This window comes from Amphibalanus amphitrite, unplaced genomic scaffold, assembly GCF_019059575.1.
Source record: "Amphibalanus amphitrite isolate SeventyFive unplaced genomic scaffold, NRLGWU_Aamphi_draft 000333F_arrow, whole genome shotgun sequence".
Classification (NCBI taxonomy): Eukaryota; Metazoa; Arthropoda; class Thecostraca; order Balanomorpha; family Balanidae; genus Amphibalanus; species Amphibalanus amphitrite.
In genome coordinates, this window is record NW_024881828.1 from 58,176 (window position 1) to 77,517 (window position 19,342).

General features: G+C 55.0%; 1 protein-coding gene across 37 annotated transcripts in view; it reads right to left on the minus strand.

The window, feature by feature from the left end:
• Positions 1-19,342, minus strand: part of LOC122388703 (septin-7-like) — a 95,946-nt gene that overhangs the window by 37,169 nt on the left and 39,435 nt on the right. For 2 of the 37 annotated variants that reach the window (XM_043380010.1, XM_043380008.1), the window contains exon 1: positions 10,499-11,109. The exons of 29 other annotated variants lie outside the window; for them this stretch is intronic. In XM_043380010.1, coding sequence (XP_043235945.1) covers positions 10,499-10,657 — 159 coding nt within the window. In that variant the 5' untranslated portion in view covers positions 10,658-11,109. Of the gene's footprint in view, positions 1-4,303; positions 4,413-10,498; positions 11,202-19,342 lie in introns of those variants that run through there. 6 more of the 37 variants (XM_043380031.1, XM_043380020.1, XM_043380009.1 and 3 more) reach the window with 5 other exon arrangements.

Here is a 19,342-nt window from a genome sequence, read left to right on the forward strand (position 1 = left end):
GTGAGCTATTGGAGAAGACGGCAAGTTTCACCAATGCCGCTACACAACCGAATCTGAAAATTGAAGAGCGGAACCAAATACGGAAATGCGCCAACGGAAAACCTCTGACGGGACCAGGGTCACACGTGCGGGTCGCCAAAAGAAACTCTCTGACACGAGGCGACAGTGCGGGCCCATTCAAAATCATTCACGCGGGAAACTCGACTCCAAATGAAGAGATGCTTGATCGAAGGCCGAGACCGATTGGGACAGGTCTTCAAGGCACAGATTTGTGGAGGGAACAGGAATGACGAAGTTAGACGAGTCGTAGATTGGAACAGAAATCCGAAGAAAAATGCCAAAATTAACTATGCATAAACTTACCTATAACGGGTTAGGTAACGGGTTAAACGCTTCAAATGAAACTAAACAAGTCAATATTAGCATGCACTAATGCCTACCTTGTCTTTCCTGCTTCACCACCAAAGACCGACTGACTGGCTCAATGCTGTTTCACCGGCAGGAAACTCGGATTGTGCATACGTATGTGTGCCAATCCTCGCCTGAATAGCTCCACATCCGGAGTGACGTCATCAGACCGTCCTGTGACGTCACTGACCACCTAGAGCCGCTGCACTGGGTGGTGGAGCTTAGAGCAGGTCTCAAAGCTCCTCGACAGGTAAGCTCATGGAGACAAGTTCAACGGGGCGTTTACGTCGCGCACTCGGCGAATGGCGCAGTTCCGGCGCACCGTCCGTGAATTTTACACGATTATGGCGCAGCCAACTCCGACGAACCATGAGTGACCAGCGGGCAATGTCTCCAGAACGACCGGAAGTTTCCAGCGATGTCATTACTCATTCATTTCAGCCGGCAGCTGTAAAACCGCAACAGTTGGCCATGCCACATTGCGTTCATACTTCATGACGCTAGGGCAGATACTCACTCACCAGGCAGCTCAAACTGAAAAAGGCCCAGCGTTTCATAAGGTACCTCGGAAGATCAGAAAACAACCCGCTTAAAAACTGGACTTTAAAATATGACCGGCCTGAAAAAAAAATCAAGTCGGAAGCCACCAGTTTTTCCGAAGAGAAGGTTTTCATGCATAGACGCAGGCTCCAGGCATCTCGAACCGTTATGGTCACGTATCCATTTCCCCATTTCTGTGACTTAGGGCGGCGGAACAAATTGAGGCGGCGAGCCACTTCCGTCCAATCAACAATGAACCTGTCCTACTGCGCGCGGCGGCGGCGGCGACAGCGGCCAGGCGTTTTCGCCAGCCGCTCTTCCGGGTCGGGCGTCGGCGCTCGTCTGGAGCTGCGCCGCCGACAGCGGGGTCTCTGTGCCGACAGATCGGCTCTCGATCGCGCCCCTGCGGCCGATTTAGCGGCCATTTCGGCGCACATAGCTTACATCCGCCGTCGTTCTCGATGTGCAGAGTCAGCAAACAGACGTGGCGGCGGGCGCGGGCGGCGGAACCCGCCGGGCAGCGCATAAACATGGCGCACTGCGAACGGCCGCAAAAACGACGCACCGACAAACGCGGGCCGGGGTCAGGCCGTCCGCGAGTCAGTTCGCGGACGGTTTTTGTTCCCCAGCCAGCCCCGTTGACGGCTGCTGAAGCAGTGGCGTGGGTGGTGGAAGGCCTCTGGCAGGACTGGGCCGGTGAGGTCGCCGGGTCACGGGTGAGCAGCAGACGGCGCGTGCGGTCGACCGTCACCTTTGACCCCGGGTAGCACCTCTGACCTCAGAGTGCGTCTGGCTGACTGCCGGCGCCATAAGGCGCTGAAGGTCAAATGACGATGATTGTCTAAATGACATCCGTGTAAAGAGGTGAACGCCCAAAAACGCAAGAGGTTGTTTTCCGGCGGGCGCACTGTGCTGTCCATCACCCCACCCACGATAATCATCCTCTGTTGGCCTTCAACAATTAGGAAGGTACTAAACAAAACTGAAGGGGTGATTTGTATTCTCAGAACACCGTTGTCCGTTATACCAAGCATTTAGCCTTTTTACTCTACCCAACGAAATCTAACTTCCGTTGTACGTACAGCCAACACCCAAAACAACCACCCTAACCCCCAGCCCTGCTCTCTTCGCAGCTCCCTTGCCTATTGATAGCAATCCCTCAACCAGCAGTACCTTGTATTGTCGGTTCGCGAATCTCAGTACTCTGCCCCCCCCCCCCCCCAGTCAGAGGCAAAAGGAGAGGTTAGGCAAAAGGAAGGTCAATGAGGGCAGTGCCGAGAGTAAAAAACAAAAACAAAAAACAGTGCAACAGGCGATCCGAATGAACCGACGCAAAATGCCACAGGAATTTGTCATTGAACGATTCATTTTCAAAACGCCGCGTAATTCGTTAATTCGTTATTTTTCAGTCATCTGCACGCTGCAGCAAACTGCAAAAATCCCAAGAGAATGATAAAATATATTATCCCGTTAGCTTCTGATAGTGCAGCTCCAGCGAAATCGAGCGAGTCAATCCCCAACAGAGAGTCCGTTCAATCCCCGCGGGCGGCATTTGACGTGAGACGGCCCGGGGGCACATCTTCTAACATAAACAATCAGCTCATCTATCCGACGTGACCGCGGGCCGCCAGCGAAATCGATCACCTGTCGCGCGTCGCGCGGAAATCGCCCACGGTGGAGAAACAAATCGACAATTTGCAGCCTCACCCGGGCCGACAAGAACGATTTGGCCCCAGGGCAGGAGGCGCACGTGATAAAAACGCTCGGCCCGATGCCAGCTTCCTGTGTCTTCTGCCGGTAAACGGAACCAGGCACGGAGAGGGACCAAAATAGAGACGCAGGGGTCCATCAGCCAACCTACCACAGCACGCACGAGGTCCGCAGGGAGACAGCAAGAATGAATACCGGAATTCGCCGTGACAAGGCCACGCACGCCAAGGAAAACACGCGAGCATCCCAGCAAAAGACGGAAGATTGGAAGCTTAATTGCGGTTTTATCATATTTCAAATGCAGATAGGATGACAAGGAGGTTTCGTTTGTTGTACATATTTCACACAAAAAGAGCTTCAACTAAAACATAGTCTTAACTGTAAATTTGTCTCAACAAATCTATAGTGAAGAGTCGCATATTGTAGGTCCATGTGTTCTCCCGACAACAGCAACGCTGAGTCACCCCATCTGGAAGTGATTCACTCGATAAGTGCTGCCGCGACCCACCCCGTCCCTGGGGACTGGGGAGGGCACATCGGCCATCACTCATGTCAGGGCCTCTAAAAGAGGTCTATGGTGATTGACGACGGTGTCGACTGTCGAGTGAAGGAAAGGGTCTGGTGAGGGGTAGACTGGACAGACACTATACAGTGGCGGCTCCAGACCAGCGCAAGGATGCCGGCCATCACGCTCAGGCGATGGACAGTTGCAGGAAGATCAATAAAATAAGTGTTGCATGGCTGTCCTAGCATTTTGAGCATTGTCGAAACATTGAAATAAAACAAAATGTACAATTTTTACGGTGTCGTCGTGGTTCTTTGGTTTTTGGATAACCACTCTGTGAGTTAGAAGGACGGATCAAAGCCATAAGTTCAAGAAACAATTGAACCAGTACACTAAAAAAAGCAAATTCCCACAAGTTCTCAAAACAGCAATAAGGAAACAAACATGCGCGCAGCTGCGACTCTCGCCGTGCAACGCGTCACGCTAACATCCATCGCGAGGTCGTCAACACGACTATTGTTGCACGAATTCCGCAGACTGCGCCGCTCGGTCGGCGCGGCAGTAGCACGAATTTTCCCTGCAGTTTCATATCCAACGGCACAACAAACACTGCCTCACACCTATCAATCAACGTCTGACCGGAGAATCAGTCCAAATGTGAAACGTCCAGCGACTTAGCGCGCACTGGGAAGCGTGCTTCAAGGCTATCCGACCAGCCTTGTCGGACGAACATGTTGTAAGCTCTAGCCGGGGCCTTTTTTAGCCTTGCGTCGGTGGATCAACAAGCCAGGTGGATATAATGGTAACTGGAAAACCGGCACAGATTTGCGATGTGAGGCTCGCCGGTTTTATTACGCCAGTCGTGTGCTGGATTTATTTACTCAAGGTGAACTGCCAGCGTGCCATGCATCTTTCAAAAGACCGGGTCTTTGCAGACGTTGAAAGTGAAGAATACAGCTGATAAGATTTTGCAAGTTTCTTGCTGACTTTTGTTGACAAACAACGGAAGCGACATCACATGCATTGCAAGGCATGACATGACATAACACAGACATTGAGCTGACAGCGTCCGGTTCAATTCAAACAGCTACAAATGGGGCCAAGAATAGCAACGGCACCTTCCCCAACCGAATTACCCACCTCTCTAAGAGCCGGCATATCTTCTTCCGCTCTCTACCGTGCCACACCACCAAAACACCCTATACGTCGCCAGTTTCACAGCACCACCACCACTACTAACCTCATCTGGCGCACTGCCAGCGTCAGGCGATGGTCCGACCCCCTAGGTAGCGCCAGGTGCGGTGCGCAGCCCCCGAGGGCGGCACGCTCCTCCCTCTCGTCTAGCACCTGGCGCGCGCAGGTGCTGGACGAATCAGCGCGCCGCCACGGGTCGGGGTCGGTACCGGGTGCCGGAGGAAGCGGAAAGGGAGCGGGGACGGGCGGCCGCTGTGTCCGGTGGGTGCCGTCCCGAAGGAAATGGTATTGAGAGGCAGCCAGTCGCACTTCCACGCAGGAACGCATCGAGTTACAAATGTGGAGCTCTTCTGCTGGAGCTCCGGTTCCTGCTCCTGATAGTACTTAATCCCTAGCCGTAGAAAGCTCAATGGTTGGGCCTCACAGGGCATCTATGCATGTGGCAGCTACATCGTATAAAAAGGGTAAAACATACATTAGAAGTAGAACATACTTGCAAAGCTCTCACCGGAAATATGTCTCGTAATGCTCACTCATGGCCAGTCCTAGTCCTAGAGGGTTACATGCTTTACGGCAGTAACAAGGCCACCACGACATCAGATCGACAGTTGTGATAGCTTATCTATCCTTTGTACTGATGGTGCAATGACAAACCCCTCCATCCCTTCCAGGACTATCCAAGCAACTTACATAGCGTCCCGAAACAGGTCACGTCCGCTCTATTTTCACATGTCCAAGATGACGCGTCCCCACGCCACATTCCTCCGTATACCCATCCCAAAGGCCCCGTCCTTTCGCCGTGGCCCGCCAGCGTCCCCTTGTCAGGTCCAGTACAAAGCTACAGGACATGAGGCCAGTCCCTGCGCTGCGTAATCCCCAGGAACATGCCCTGAATCCGGGTCACAATGACAGGACAAGGGCTCCGCATCCTGGGGATGGGAGTGCATGCCGAACGGCTTAGCGTTACTTGGGACGAAACGATTGAAGGAGCTTAAATACGCTAAGTCTTATATGAAAAGTTGAGCATCACTGAGTTAAGATAAGATTCCAGATAAAATAACTATGTCCTCCACTATTTCTTCAACAACTTCATTTAGGTTCGAAGGGACATGGCTACGGATTTCAGGGCATGTTACCATGCACGTCATCCTCTTGCATATGTAGAAGACCCAAGCATGAACTGCCGACCGACCAGTTTGGCCGGTCACGCCCTCCCCCGTCCCCCTCCCCCATCCCTCTCCTTGCCAGTCTGGGTCTGCACCTGGCCCGTTACGGCGCGGCGGGCAGGCTGGCTGCAGTCGACGATGAGTCAGCCGCAGCGAGCGCGGGAGCCCCGGGCGAAATTCAAACGGACGCACAGCTGCGACCGGCAAGAGGCACCGCCAGACCCGAAGGGGAAGGGAAGTGAGATGGAACAGGGCAGGGAAAGGCCCGATTGAGATATTGAGGCATTGAACATAGAACGCTTTTTTAGGCAGCAAGGGATTGCAGGGTCTTATCGGGGCACACGACTAGCCATTTGAAGAGTCACTGAATTGCCAGGCCAAAGTGGAACTGTGACGTCGAAAAGCGTCATGGTTGACATGGCAACTGTCTCAAACAGTAGTGTTGTTCATGCAAACAACTTGGAGACTCTCAAACCATTAGCATAATCCGCATACCAAGATGGTATCTGACAGTCTAAGCCACGTGACAGATACAAACTCGGGACATAGACGGTCAAATTATACCTACCACACAGCCAAGGACATCTTACGAAGTGACAAACGAGGAATAAACTATATATTAGTCTAACGCTCGCTGAAATTGTCACTCCGTCGGCGCATCAATCTAAGATTTTCTGAAAGAGCCACGGACATCCCAGGTGTGAAGGAACACGCCTAGTGCTGGCTGGAAGACGCAGGAGTGCGTTCAGACCAGTACCGCTGCGCTGAGGGGCGTGGCAGGCGGTAAGCGGCTGTATGCAGTGGGAACGGGGGGGGGGGGGGTGGCAGTTTGCTGAGAGGTGTGGCAGGCCAGGCATCAGCCGATGTGTGCAGAGGGGTGAAGAGCAGAGTGGGAGGGAGGGGAGAGCCGGCTGAGAGGCGCGGCAGGCCGTCAGCGATGACTAAGTGGTGCGCTGCTCGGACCAATTAGTGCCGTCGTGGCTGACAAAGGCAGCGGGGGGTCGCGCTCTGCTGGTATAATGGGCCTGACCGCAGCTCGTCGGCCCGGCCGTTCCCCGAGACAGTCAACCAACAACTGGCCAGGTCAGTCGGTCCAGTTCCGCAAGGCAGCAACGTATCACCACGGTGATCCACAATGTTCAATGGGTGTGTTACATCAAAGGATGGTCACAGGGATTGGAATGCACTGGCAAAACTTACAAGTCATCGCTAATTTATGTGCATTGTGCATTCCATTGACGAAACAAATATTTGGGATAAAAGCTGCCACCACACAAGAGGCAGACATTGTTGACGAACGAATCCAGCGTCGAATGTTGAATCAAGCTATTTCACAAGTGTAATCCTAACAACTCCTGAACCAACGAAGACACGGCGAAGTTCACTGCCCAGCCAACAGTAGCTAGCACGTCATGAGTAATCCCAAGTTAGGTTTATTTGAACTGTAACCAAACAATAGTCCAAGCTGGTCGAGTGCATTTACCGTGGCAAAGCTCCGACTATGTACTGCCAGGACGCTTCGCTAAGCCTGAGACAGTGCAACACAGTACAGTCATGCTTGCACCAGGACGACCACCAGCCGGGCGGAAAGATAACAACCGCGCATGACGCAACGAAACACCTTAATTATATACAGTGATGTCAACTACTACAGCCTAGCCGTAAACTTCAGACCAGATCCTAGTGGGAGCCAACTACCGTTCAGTTTCACGTATCTCCCATACACGTTCCAAATGTGTCCCGGATGTTTACCTGCTTACAAGAAGAATTTCCCACTCATGTTCATAATTCCTCCCAAAGGTGTAAGCCATTAATCCCCGGTGTAAACTGTAACTCGTCCAGGTAAACTACAAAGCAGTCATAAACTACTTCATCACGATTCTGTCTGGATTATGTCAACACCAATGATGTTTTTTGATGACTGATTAGTGATCAGTCACGACGAATCGGTGCATTTTTGTCCCATCTCCCCGTTTCATCCACCAGAAGCACCAGAACCGTTCACCACCGTACCACCGTAGAACCGTATCACCAGAAGCAAACCGTTACACTAGGATCAAAACCAGAGGGCGACTTAACCTTAAATAAAAAAACACCCAGCATAATGTTATTCATACAAAAACTAACGACAGTCTCACTTGTTGTGCCCCATTCCATGCCCTGCACCGGTCAGCACCATCACTGTCCCACTAATCCAGCGACGCCCTGCCGACACCGCCTGTCCGGAATTCCTGACTGCCATATACGGCGACTGGACACGATCTGGAGCGACCACGACAGTACCGATTGTCGATCACGCGGAAAACACGGGACTGCAGAGACACGTGAGTCGCCGCGGCGCCGAGGCCCGGAATGGCCCGAAACCGACCCAACCGCCGCTCACGATCAACAAGACCGACCGGAGGAGCGAGGATCCCGAGCAGTCCCGAGCAGCATTGCGATTGTTGAAGGAGTGTCCAACCCGTGATGGCCTCTCATCCCAGGGTTCGTAGTCGCCCTAACCAGTGACCATTTCAATTACGACGGCATCCGGATATGACACAGGAGTGGCGGAAAATGGCGAATAGTTTAGTCAGTAATGGAAACATCTCGGGGATGGGGGCAGGATGGAGCAGGCAAAGGCATTTAGATGACGAACTTCATTATGTCTGGAAAAACCAAGACGTGACAAATAATCGTCCATTTCTAGCATTACTTTGTGTTCACTGAGCAATACTACAGCTGCCTCGCGAGGCCGTATTTTCCTGTGACCTGTGCAGTGTGCAATATGATCTCAAGGCAACAAGATATCATGATAGCATCTACGCATGTTGCCGCAATAAGCTGCTGATTCATCCTCACCGCTGCGAAGTTTGAGCTCCTCTCGCCGATCAAACCGTATCTCGGCATTGTGAAATCGGCGCCAGAGGCCCGGCCCGCTCATCCCGCTATTGGGCAGGAGAATGGCAGTGGGTCGCAGCTTAGCGCGATAGCGGGTATTGCCGGCCCCGCACCGCAGGGAGAGGCGGCTCCTGCAGCGGGATCAGCCGCAGAGGACGGCCAGATAATCTGTGTGACGCCATCGCAGCCGCGACGAAACGCCAGCGGCGGTCACGAAAGGCGGTAAGTGCACGTTGGATCGCCGAGATACCAGAGGTCACCGCTGATCTCCGGTCATCAATCGTTATCAGCGGACGCCATCAGTGACATGCTATCATTGCAAGGTGAACTCACCCTGAGATCACCGACCAAACTGCGAAGTTAATGAAGAACGTCGCCAAAGCAGTCACTACTTTCGCCCACGACCATCGTCATGCAATCTCGCGACGCTGACCAATCAAGTTAGCAAGCTATCGGGAATTCTTACCGCTGGACTGAAGAATCTGCACTGAAAGAAACAAAAAATGATTAACAATAGACCATAACGTTTCTTTGAATGCAGAAGCGGACATGAGGCCGCAAATCTCCGTCAAAGTTACGGCGCCGGAGAAGGCGGGCGGCACGGACAGAAGTCCGCGTGTTTCTCCCTGTGCCTATTGTCTCTTCCGGGCGGTCCTGACCGCACATAACCAGCGCGACACGAGCGTGTCCCTCTCCCAGCTAAACACGCGTCAGGCACAGTAGTGGGACGACAGCTGGGCCCTCTAGTCAGCCACTCCCTAACTAGAAAAGGAGAAGGTGGAATGGAAGAAGCATGCAAGCAGCTTGGAAAGGTGTTGAGGAGCCTAACGTCAGTAAGCTTAGAGCTCAGCTGTCGCTGGTGAAGGCCAGAAAGTGGTTAGAAGGTTGGCTGAGCATGTAACAACACTCAGATCGTATTTCAGCTGGCGATCTATTCAGCAGCTGGTGTGACCGTAATCCGAGTTCGATACCCCGTATGCCATTTACGGTTTCAGTCATGGTAGCCGACGCGCTCGACTCCCGTGACGGCAGACCGGTAAGGGGCGTGTCGCCAGACCTACAGCGTCTGTGTCACAGCAGACAGGCTGTTTTACAGGCCCGGCCGTCCATCCAGACGGCAGGGGCCGCCTTATCAGAGGCTGCAACTCACGGCCCCGCCCCTGAGTCAGGCTCTCCCCCCCCCCCCATCGCTGGTCAGTCGCTGAGCTCTGTGTACTGAACACACCCGGACGTCACGACTCCATGAGACGAGTCACGACGAGGGGAGCGTCACTGCGAGCAGCTACAGTCAACGGCTAGCTGGTCATCTCCCAGCTGCAGATGAAAGCTTGGGCTGACTAACAGGTTGAGGTGCTAAGCAGCAACCATGTTGACAAACCGTACGGCGTAGGTCCACCAGTACCAGTCTGCAATAAAGATAACGCGATTGTCTCCAAAGGTCATCGCAGCCGTTGCTGTCGAATACAAGTGGTTGCGCTGGTTGCAAGGCGGTCAACAAGTTTGCTGATCGAACCACCTGTCGTGATACACCCAGATATATTGCAAGAACGACTAACGGTGTTTTCCAGGGTCTAACGTTTAACAAGGGACGAATGTTCGTGTACTGTCACTCCTTACTGTCCCTCGGTACCAACGTCTACGACGGACGCCCACACGTAGCTTCAACCACTGCATTGCATATGCCGCAAACAGTATTCACCGTCAACTCGAGAGACTCTCGCACAATGCAGCAAGTCCGCACCCCACGGCGAGAGCCTGATGTTGTTTCGGTTCTTTCCAAGACGTCACGGCGGCCGACGGCGGCCGAGACATTTGAATGCTCAACGCATCGCCGCCGGTGCACCGAGACCCAAGGTTACGGCGCGCGTGCTGCGTCCAACTCTCGCCAAATACGAACGTAGGGCCGGGTAGTAAACCGATAACTACCAAAGGAAGGCCTTGTCCCCTGCGCTCGCGCGGCGGGCTTACCCTGGACGTTCCCAGCTGCACTGAAGCAGACAATGGGGACGTGATATCCCAAAAGGACCTCAAGAGAAGGGGCAAAGCCCACGTAGTTTCCGTCCCATTCCCGGATCCCCACCTACTATCGACCCACCTGTGACACAGCAGACAGGGAACGGTTCGGTTTGGGCGGTGGCGTCTGGCCGACGGTCTGGAGAGCGTGCTTGCTGTGGTAGTGCGCTCGCAGGCCGTTGGGCAGCTTGCTCAGGTTCGGCCCAAGCAGCACCTCACACTGATGGCACTGGGACGCCATGGCGCCACGCGGCCCGGGTGCAGCCTGACGCGACGACGGCGCACGTCACGCGAACTCTGCACGATCACCGAACAGGACAATATGAGGTGAGGCGGCCGGCGACAAACACACGCGCCACCTGTCCTCCGTTCCGCGGAGATGTGCGACGCAGCGACACAGCTAACGACCACTGAGTCAGCGGAGTGAATGCGCCTCTACTCCCGAGCCTCGAGGGGCTGGATTACGCCGCAGGTCACGGTCCGTTGGTCTGGCGATCAGCAGCGTGTCGTCGTCGCCGGCTGGCGGCTGCAGCCACCGGACGTCGCCAAACGTCACCAGAGCATCACCAGCTTGTCACCAACTATCACCACCGTGTCACCAGACACCGTCTTTCCCGGCAAACCCACAGCACTCGTGCGACGACGGCGGCGGCGGAGGCGAGGTGCCGTGCGCGCCGGCTATGGCGGTCGACTGGCAGCCGGTGGGCGGCAGCGGCCGGCCCCCGCCAGCCGCACCTGAGCGAACCGGCCGCCCGGCCGCCACCGCTCCGCGTGGGCGGCTCCCAACGACACGGGCGAGCGACCGATCGGACGTCCCTGTAGGAGGCAGCTGGGCACGGCGGATATCGCTGCACGTCGTGGTACTCATGGGTACACAGAGCTTAGGTGAGCAGAGCGTGCTGTGACAACCAGGTAGCGATCGGCGCAAAAAGACAGGAGGCACGACGAAAGACAGCGACAGTGCCTCGTGAAGGTGCGATGGTGCCGCGGTCGGTCGGCTATATGTTCAATCGCCATGGCTAACGTTGAAAAATGGTATTAGCGTCTCATGGTCGGCGGCTCCGTAAGCGGAAGATGAGAGACTGATCTATGGAGATACGGCCGAGGGAAGTCATACAGCCGGCGATGACTGGCGGGCAGCTATATGTCACGGTGAATACGCAGGTCGTATTGAATCTGCCGCGGTATGCGGCTTTATGAAGAGTCTGAATAGCTTTAATGGCGGAAGCTGTGAGAGGATGGTACTGAAGGCCGGGCCATCTACAAAGGGACTTATTGGTTGATGATGAAAGATGGGAAGTGCTTGGGAGAGAGAGCGAAAGTAAATGTTACACAATCCAGTAGCGCCCGAGCTTAGCACTTGAACTTTGAAAGGTGACTATAAAAAACGTACTGGCTTTTTGAGGGAATATAAAAGCACAAAATTAGCAGTTAAAGCTTCGTAAGCAAATCAGCGACATATCTTCCTATTTCTGAGGTTATCATCAGCGTTTCAACCCAAACGGTGCCCCAAAAGTCCTCACAGCTTTGACCTTGTCTCGATGGGGCCTGACCGCCCACACCGAGCCCATCCATCAGCAAACCTCCATCAGAGTCTGTCACCTATGAACGTCGGAGCGCACACTTCTAACACCTACGACATCGTGCAGCGGGGGTGGCGACTGAAGGGTCGCACGTCCCCAAACAGACGGGGGCGGACCGCGTCGACGATGGACGGTCCATAGCCAGCGACACCGATACAGAACAACACGCTATCCGTGCAGCCAACACGACGCATCGGACAGCTCCAACAAGGCGCATCCGTGGACTTAGGGCTGGACCGACCTATCGAGAATGCCCCCGTCACGGAGAACGGCGTGGGCTGTGAACCAACGATCGGCGATTTTATGACAGGAAAGGGCTGATTCACCGGAACCTACATTACGTGAATCATGGAAGCTGTAAATGGCCCGACTGGTTTGAGTTGGCGGCAAATGAATAGCATACCCCCCCCCCCCCCTAGGTCATAATATGACGCAGTGCAGGCTTGTCAGAATCGCTGATCTTCTAGGCCCGCTCGTCCCTGAGTGCGATCTTAACTGGACCGGTCGGAAGCCATGTATGAGGGATCCGCCCTGTAGCTCCGGGATCCGGATAGAGGCTCAGTGCAGGAGTGAAATGATCGCATTGGAGTATGAGTATCGTAGGTAACACCGACAGATCTCATTCACTGAACAGATCAAGGTTCTCTGGCCACGGTCGATCACCGAGCATGGGATAAGGGCGATAAGGCCCCGTCTGAGTGGTCTGTTTATTGGCTATCCCACGGGCTAATGGCCAAACAAATCACAACGACACTGACGACAAATCACGGACAACGATCGGACAAGTCACGGACAACGACCGGTCTGATAAGGATACCCACACAGCACATCACGGACACTTACGGGACAAATCAGGGTCCTTGACCAGACAAACCATGGACGTTGACCGGACAAATCACACTGTCGAAAAAAGAACGATACACAATCGGACCACATCACAGTTCATTGGATAGTCGATGTTCACGACCCACCATAACAGATAGGCCAATGGAAGGTCGGAGATCCCGTGGGCAAATCTCCCACGGGCCGCTGGATCCTCACGGCCATGGGCACAGTCCATCAGACCCATCACGGTCCCGGCTTATTGTCTGCCTCCACTGGGCTGTGCCTCCCTCCAACAGCCACCGCAGCGATGACCGCCAGCATTTCCGTCCATTCTGCTGACCAATCGCTACATCATACACAGCTGAGTGCCCTGGGGTACTGCCGCCCCCGTCACCGCCAGTTGAGGGGAGTTTGCAGAACTCACAGGCAGAGCCGGCACAGGCCGGCACGGTCAGAAAGGGAAGGGCAAGCAGTAAGCGCCGGTCATCGATGCATTCTAATGAGCAGGGCGGATTCAGGCCAGACGAAGCGGGGGCGAGCGCTCCGACGAGGCTCAAGGTTGGATTAATGTCAGCAAGCCAGGTCAGGTTCAAGGCCAGGGTTGAGTGCGAGTCCGAGCAGCTACGCATATTTGTCCTGCCTGAGGCGACCTTGGGATAGGTCTGGACGCCGCCACTAGACGCAGCCGCAGCTGCAACGGCAGACGTCGTCTGCACGGTGAACGAATTGCGCGCACGCTCCCAATTTATAAACACATCACTCGCAGAGTTGATTGACCAGCGAGCGTGGCCACGCACTGCAATACGGACCGAAGGCGGCCGGTCGGCCACTTGAGGGTTTCGAAACACGGCCACTTTAGGGGCAGGCTCAAATGCGCCGACAAAGCGCGGGCGGTACCGACCACAAGACAGACGAACTGATTCAGACCGGTTATACGACCGTCGAGGACCTCTCCAAGAAACGCATCGTACATCTCAACGAACGAGAAAAGCTGTCAACACGACCCTCTGCGGTACGTACTTACAAATGTCTGCCAAGGAAGAGGTCGATCGTAAATGAGCTCGGAAGACGGGGCGCGAATTGGAATGTGGCGGTGTCAATTGAAGGAGTTTAACCGTTCTCGGTTTATCATCTTAAGTTCAAGATTATACCGTTCCGGCCACGTCCAAAGTGTTATGCAAAGAAGTTACTAATACATTTATGTGCAGTATCAGCATTCGAATGCCTGGGATGCATGAATCCAAGACAAGATTATCGAATGACAATCTCGTATGAACATGACTGGTCGAGTCTTTCTCTCTCTCATATAAATCCATGCACTGATAAATGGCGGAAACGCAAATTTCCCAGGAACATCTCACACCACCCCGATCATCCATCACCAACACCCAAAGCAACGCCCAGCTGCGACATCCCATCACTCACTACGACAGACCAAGACAGGACTGTGACACACGTCTACGTGTAGCCAGCGGACGTCACTCCTCCCATCCACCCCGACACGCACGGCGCATGATAATCGCCCGACCACAGACCTCCCCGTTCCGCTGATCTCCCTTCCCCGAACGTCAGACAGATGTGGTGGTGTTCCGTGCCGGCTTACGACCGCCGCCACAGCTGTGCGATAACGGTGGTGGCGCACAGGGCTGTGGTAGGAAAAGGGGTGTGAGTAAGACGCCAGGATGTATGTATGTATGTATGTACGAGTATGTATTGACGATCAAGAGCAATCCACAATCGGCGTGGCGATTACACTCCGAGGGTGTAGACTGTAGGAGGACGGCGACGGAGGGTTTCAAAAGAGCGGACGAGAGTGGATTATGGACAGATGTGGAGGACGAGGTTCGTAGTCTCAGAAAATTGGACGGTTGTGGACCAGTGTTCGCCATGGGCCGGGCCAGCTAAGTGCAGACGGCGGCGTTGAATAGGAAAAAGGACAAATGTACAAAAAGTAACGACCGAGACACCCCTGGACGTCACCTTCAGACCCTCGTCCGTCCACCACGGCGCGGTTGTTCCTCCGCCGTTGGCAGCCGGTGCCGGAAGCGGCGGACGTTGGTCGCATACCGTGATCCGGGGCGCGCCCGTGCCAGCGCCGGCCGTCAGAGACGACGCGACGTTGCCGACGTGGGGCGTCCGATGAGTCACCGGCGCGACAGGCGCGCCCCGCCGCCGCCGACGGCACGGTAACAGGAGACGGAGCCGACGGCAGACGGCGTGTGTCGCTGTCTGTCACCGAACGACGGCAGTAGGGCGACACTGAGTGATCAACCGGCACAAATAATCATTGTCACAAAAAACGAGGCTTTCATAGCGAAAGCCCCGTCTATTTACAGCTCTTCTATCCGCTCCAACCGACTCTCCTGCTTCCTCGTCATTAGCCAAAATAAATAATAACTAACTGCCAGCGTCTAAATACAGTCCGTGCTCGCCGTTACCACATCGCGGCGTCTCTAGCGGCGAGCGTACCCGACGAGCGCAATTCAAGGACCGCCACCGAAGGCCGCGATTGAGGCGGAAGTGAACCGAAAAGCAAACGTTTAGAATGCTATCAATGAAGCGCGTTCTATTGAGTTTCCGTCCCTCTTATCATCTACGCATCAGCCTGTTGTGTTCAGTGGGCTACATCACAATTTATCTTCATTATCTTCAAGTACATACTTCAGATTTCAACAACGCGTTTCATCAGCTCTGTAAATGTCTGGACCCCCAACGGAGTAGCAGAAAAAAAATCACTGACAGTGATTGAATGAAGCTACTAAGTGCATCAAATTCCAAGAGCCGAACGTTCACGATGATTGTTGAACTTTGAACGGTCGTGTCCAAGAGATCACAGAAAATCTGTAATCTGTTTACGAACATCTCGATAAACAAACCGTCTAGAATACCAATGATAAGCCGGTAGTTCAGTACCACTACCTACACCACAGAAACAGCTCCGCTGCTGGGAACGTCATCAGTCGCCATGGCGGCGTTGTGAATCGTCATCACTCAGCGGCCGGCGCCAGGGCGTCAGCGCGGCATCCAGCGCCGGCGTCATCAGACAGACGCCGGCACGCAGTCATCATCAGGCAGGCGCCGCCCCCGCCGTGGCGACGGTAAACACATCAGCCCCGGTCACTCGGACACCGGCCGCCCATGCAGACACACACCGGTGGACCGTCCGATCGGGGAACTGGACCGGCTTCCCTCCTGGCACTACAGCAGCTTCCTGCTTCCTCGTCCGAGGCTATCGGTGAATTAGTTAAGTACTGCTGACTAAGTTTAATTAGTATTGAGCAAGACATGTTTGGTGGCATAATTAATTGAAACATAAGTTAATGAAACATGAGAGATTGCGACTTTCACAAGAGCTTGCTTAACAATCCTGACATTTTCTTTATTATGGACTCGGAGATCCAGTAGGGATGTCTCAGCTTCAGAGGAACGTGACAGGCTTATTACATGAGAGGAAAACGATTTTTTATCACAAAACAAATTCGAAGTGTCACACCGAGACACAAATCACACCCTTCACTGAGACCCAAGTCGAAGTGTCATACCCAAATCACGCCTGCCACGATGCATCATCACACGCATCTCATCAGAAAGACTAGGTCACTAGCCTCTCCTCTATACCGCTAATAAGGCCCGTGAAGTGCCCCACAGTGCGCGTGCACCGAGGCCGTTGATTCGCTAATGGTTCTGGGCGTGGCCGTGCGTCTCGTCCGTGCCTGAGCGGCGCCCGAGGCGCCATCAGGGCGGAGCGGCTGTCAGTCAGCGGAACAGTCCAGCTCTGGGATGGGACGGGGGTGGGATCGGTAGGTCGAGATGAGTCTGGAGTGTCGAGAGCTCAAGACAGCCAAGTCTAGATCAGCCTGGTGCTGGAGGATCGACTCCTCAACGACAGGTCAGGAGCGGCATCTCCTCCCCAGCGAAATATCTTAGATAATGATTTGGGGGTGACTTTTGGGCGCCCAGACTTCGTAGGTCATCAGCGCTATGACCAGCGTACAGAATAATGCAATCCTACAGACACAGGAGACGGGGAAAGCCATCTTGCTTTGAAAAGACAGAGCGCGTGATACTGTTCTCAGCAAGAACCGTTGTTGACGTCGCGTGTCAGAATCCCGTCACCTCCTGACCTTATCCTCTCTGTCATGTTTTGGCTGATGTTTCGGCCGATCCCCCGCTGGTGGCTCCTTTCTCTCCTCATCCGCTGTCCTTCCCACCCGGGAGGACGAGAGGAGTCCCCGCCATCCCCCGCTGGTGGCCCCTTTCTCTCCTCATCCGCTGTCCTTCCCACCCGGGAGGACGAGAGGAGTCCCCGCCCGCCAGCGAGTTCACGACGGTAAGAGATTAACAAAAAACGAAGGATTGTGGGTAAGTCGAGAAAAACGAACAAAATTAGGGCTACTAAAAAAAAAATCCACTGTTCGCTCAATCGTCCACATTCAATAGTCCCCCGTTCGCACTCTACACCCCACGGCGTCCGTCCGCAGACTGTGCTCTCCGTCCCCGCTATCCCCGCTCTCCCCGCCCCCGCGCCCCTCCCCTTCGTTCCCTCGGCACGCACCGTGCCCGCCGGCCGCCCCCTCCCCCCTCCTTTGTGTAGCGCGGGACCTCTGCCGCGCCGTCAACCTTCTTTACCTCCTTGTTTGCGGTAAAGTCCCGTTGACGTCGCGTGTCAGAATCCCGTCACCTCCTGACCTTATCCTCTCTGTCATGTTTTGGCTGATGTTTCGGCCGATCCCCCGCTGGTGGCTCCTTTCTCTCCTCATCCGCTGTCCTTCCCACCCGGGAGGACGAGAGGAGTCACCGCCAAACCCGCCAAAGCGGAGCGAAAAAAAAAAACAAGCAAACGAACAAATCGAACAAACAAACACGGTAAGGTACTTACTACTTAAATTCTGCACTGTTGAAGGTCCACGGTGGCTCCAGGTGGGCGCCAGTCAGCCTGTGCTCCGCGCAGAGACGGGGTCCAGTACGACGGCGCCTGGCATGTGCCGCCGGAACGCGGCGCGATTGCCCCAACACAGCACGTCTGCTGGGCCATCGTCTTGGCTACTGACGTATCTCACCTCCAGGTGATATCCGCCGCGGACGGCGCAAAACAGAAGCTGCCAAATGATTGCCGCTCTCCTGAGGTCATTGGTCATGACCACCGGCCGCGCCAACGCCGTCCTACTGCTCACCTGGGGTCACGATTCATGACCTTCGTCCACACCGCCCTCCGGGGTCGCCGGTCATGACCTCCGGCGCCCCCACGCCGGTGGACTACTTAAACGTAGTGGCGTACCGTCCATGACCTTCGGTCATGCTCGATCGCCGTCCTGATATCTGCCTGAGGTCGCCATTCATGACCTACGGCCGAGCCACGCTCCGAGGTCGCCCGGTCGTGACCTCCGGCTGCGCCACACGTCGTCGGAAGCTCCTGCCTAAGGTCGCCGTTCATGACCTTCTGTGCACCAAATACCTGATGTCGCCGGTCATGACCTTCGGTGTATGTACAACACACCTGACGTCACCGGTCATGGCCACCGGACGACTACTCGCCTGATGTCGCCTGAGGCCGCGCCGTCGCCGGCCGACACTTACACCTGGATCACCGTTCATGACCTTCAGCCTCCTTTCCCCGCACACGCACCAGAGGAGGTCACCGTTCGTGACCCCTGGCAGCGACATCGCCGGCTGAAACTCACACGTAGGGTCACCGTTCATGACCTTCTTGCCCTTTCCCCGTTCATTACTTATGGCAGCGCCATCGCCGACCGAGACTCGCACATCGGGCACCGTTCATGACTCTCAGCCCCCCCCCCCCCTCACACACACATGTACATACACACCGTTCATGGCCTCTAGCCGCGCCGTCTCCGCCCAAAACTCACTTATACGGTCACTGGTCATGACCCTCAGCCCCCTTCCCCACGCGTATCCCCCGAAGTCACCGTTCATGACCCCTGGCCGCGCCATCACCGGCCGAACCTCACGCATAGGGTCACCGTTCATGACCTTCGTCCCCCGCGCACGCACACACACGCACACACGCACCTGGGTCACCGTTCATGACCTCTGGCCGTGCCATCGCCGGCCGAAACTCACAAATATAGGGTCACCGTTCATGACCTTCGCCCCTCCCCCCGCACACACGCCTCATGACCTCGGGTCACCGTTCGTGGCCCCTGGCCGCGCTATCGCCGGCCGACGCTCACGCATAATGAACTTCAGCTCCCCCGACTGTATACCGGTGCGCTTGCAGTGAAGCAGCCACCAATACAAAACAACTCGCAGTCCCCGGAAAGGCTACTTCTGCCCTCCTGCCATCTACTGACAGGCTCCCATCCAGCCCCGCGCAGCCCCGCAATCCTTCACAGGGAAGGGGTGTCCCTTGTAGCGCCGCCGACCACTGTCGTCTCTTCAGCGGCGCCCCGCTGTCTGTCATGAATAAGGCCTCTTTGTCTCCGGCCCTCTGGTAGCGCAGTTCGCAGTACATTCGAACCGCCCTGACGAGACAGGTGACGTATACCAGTGTTGGCAGG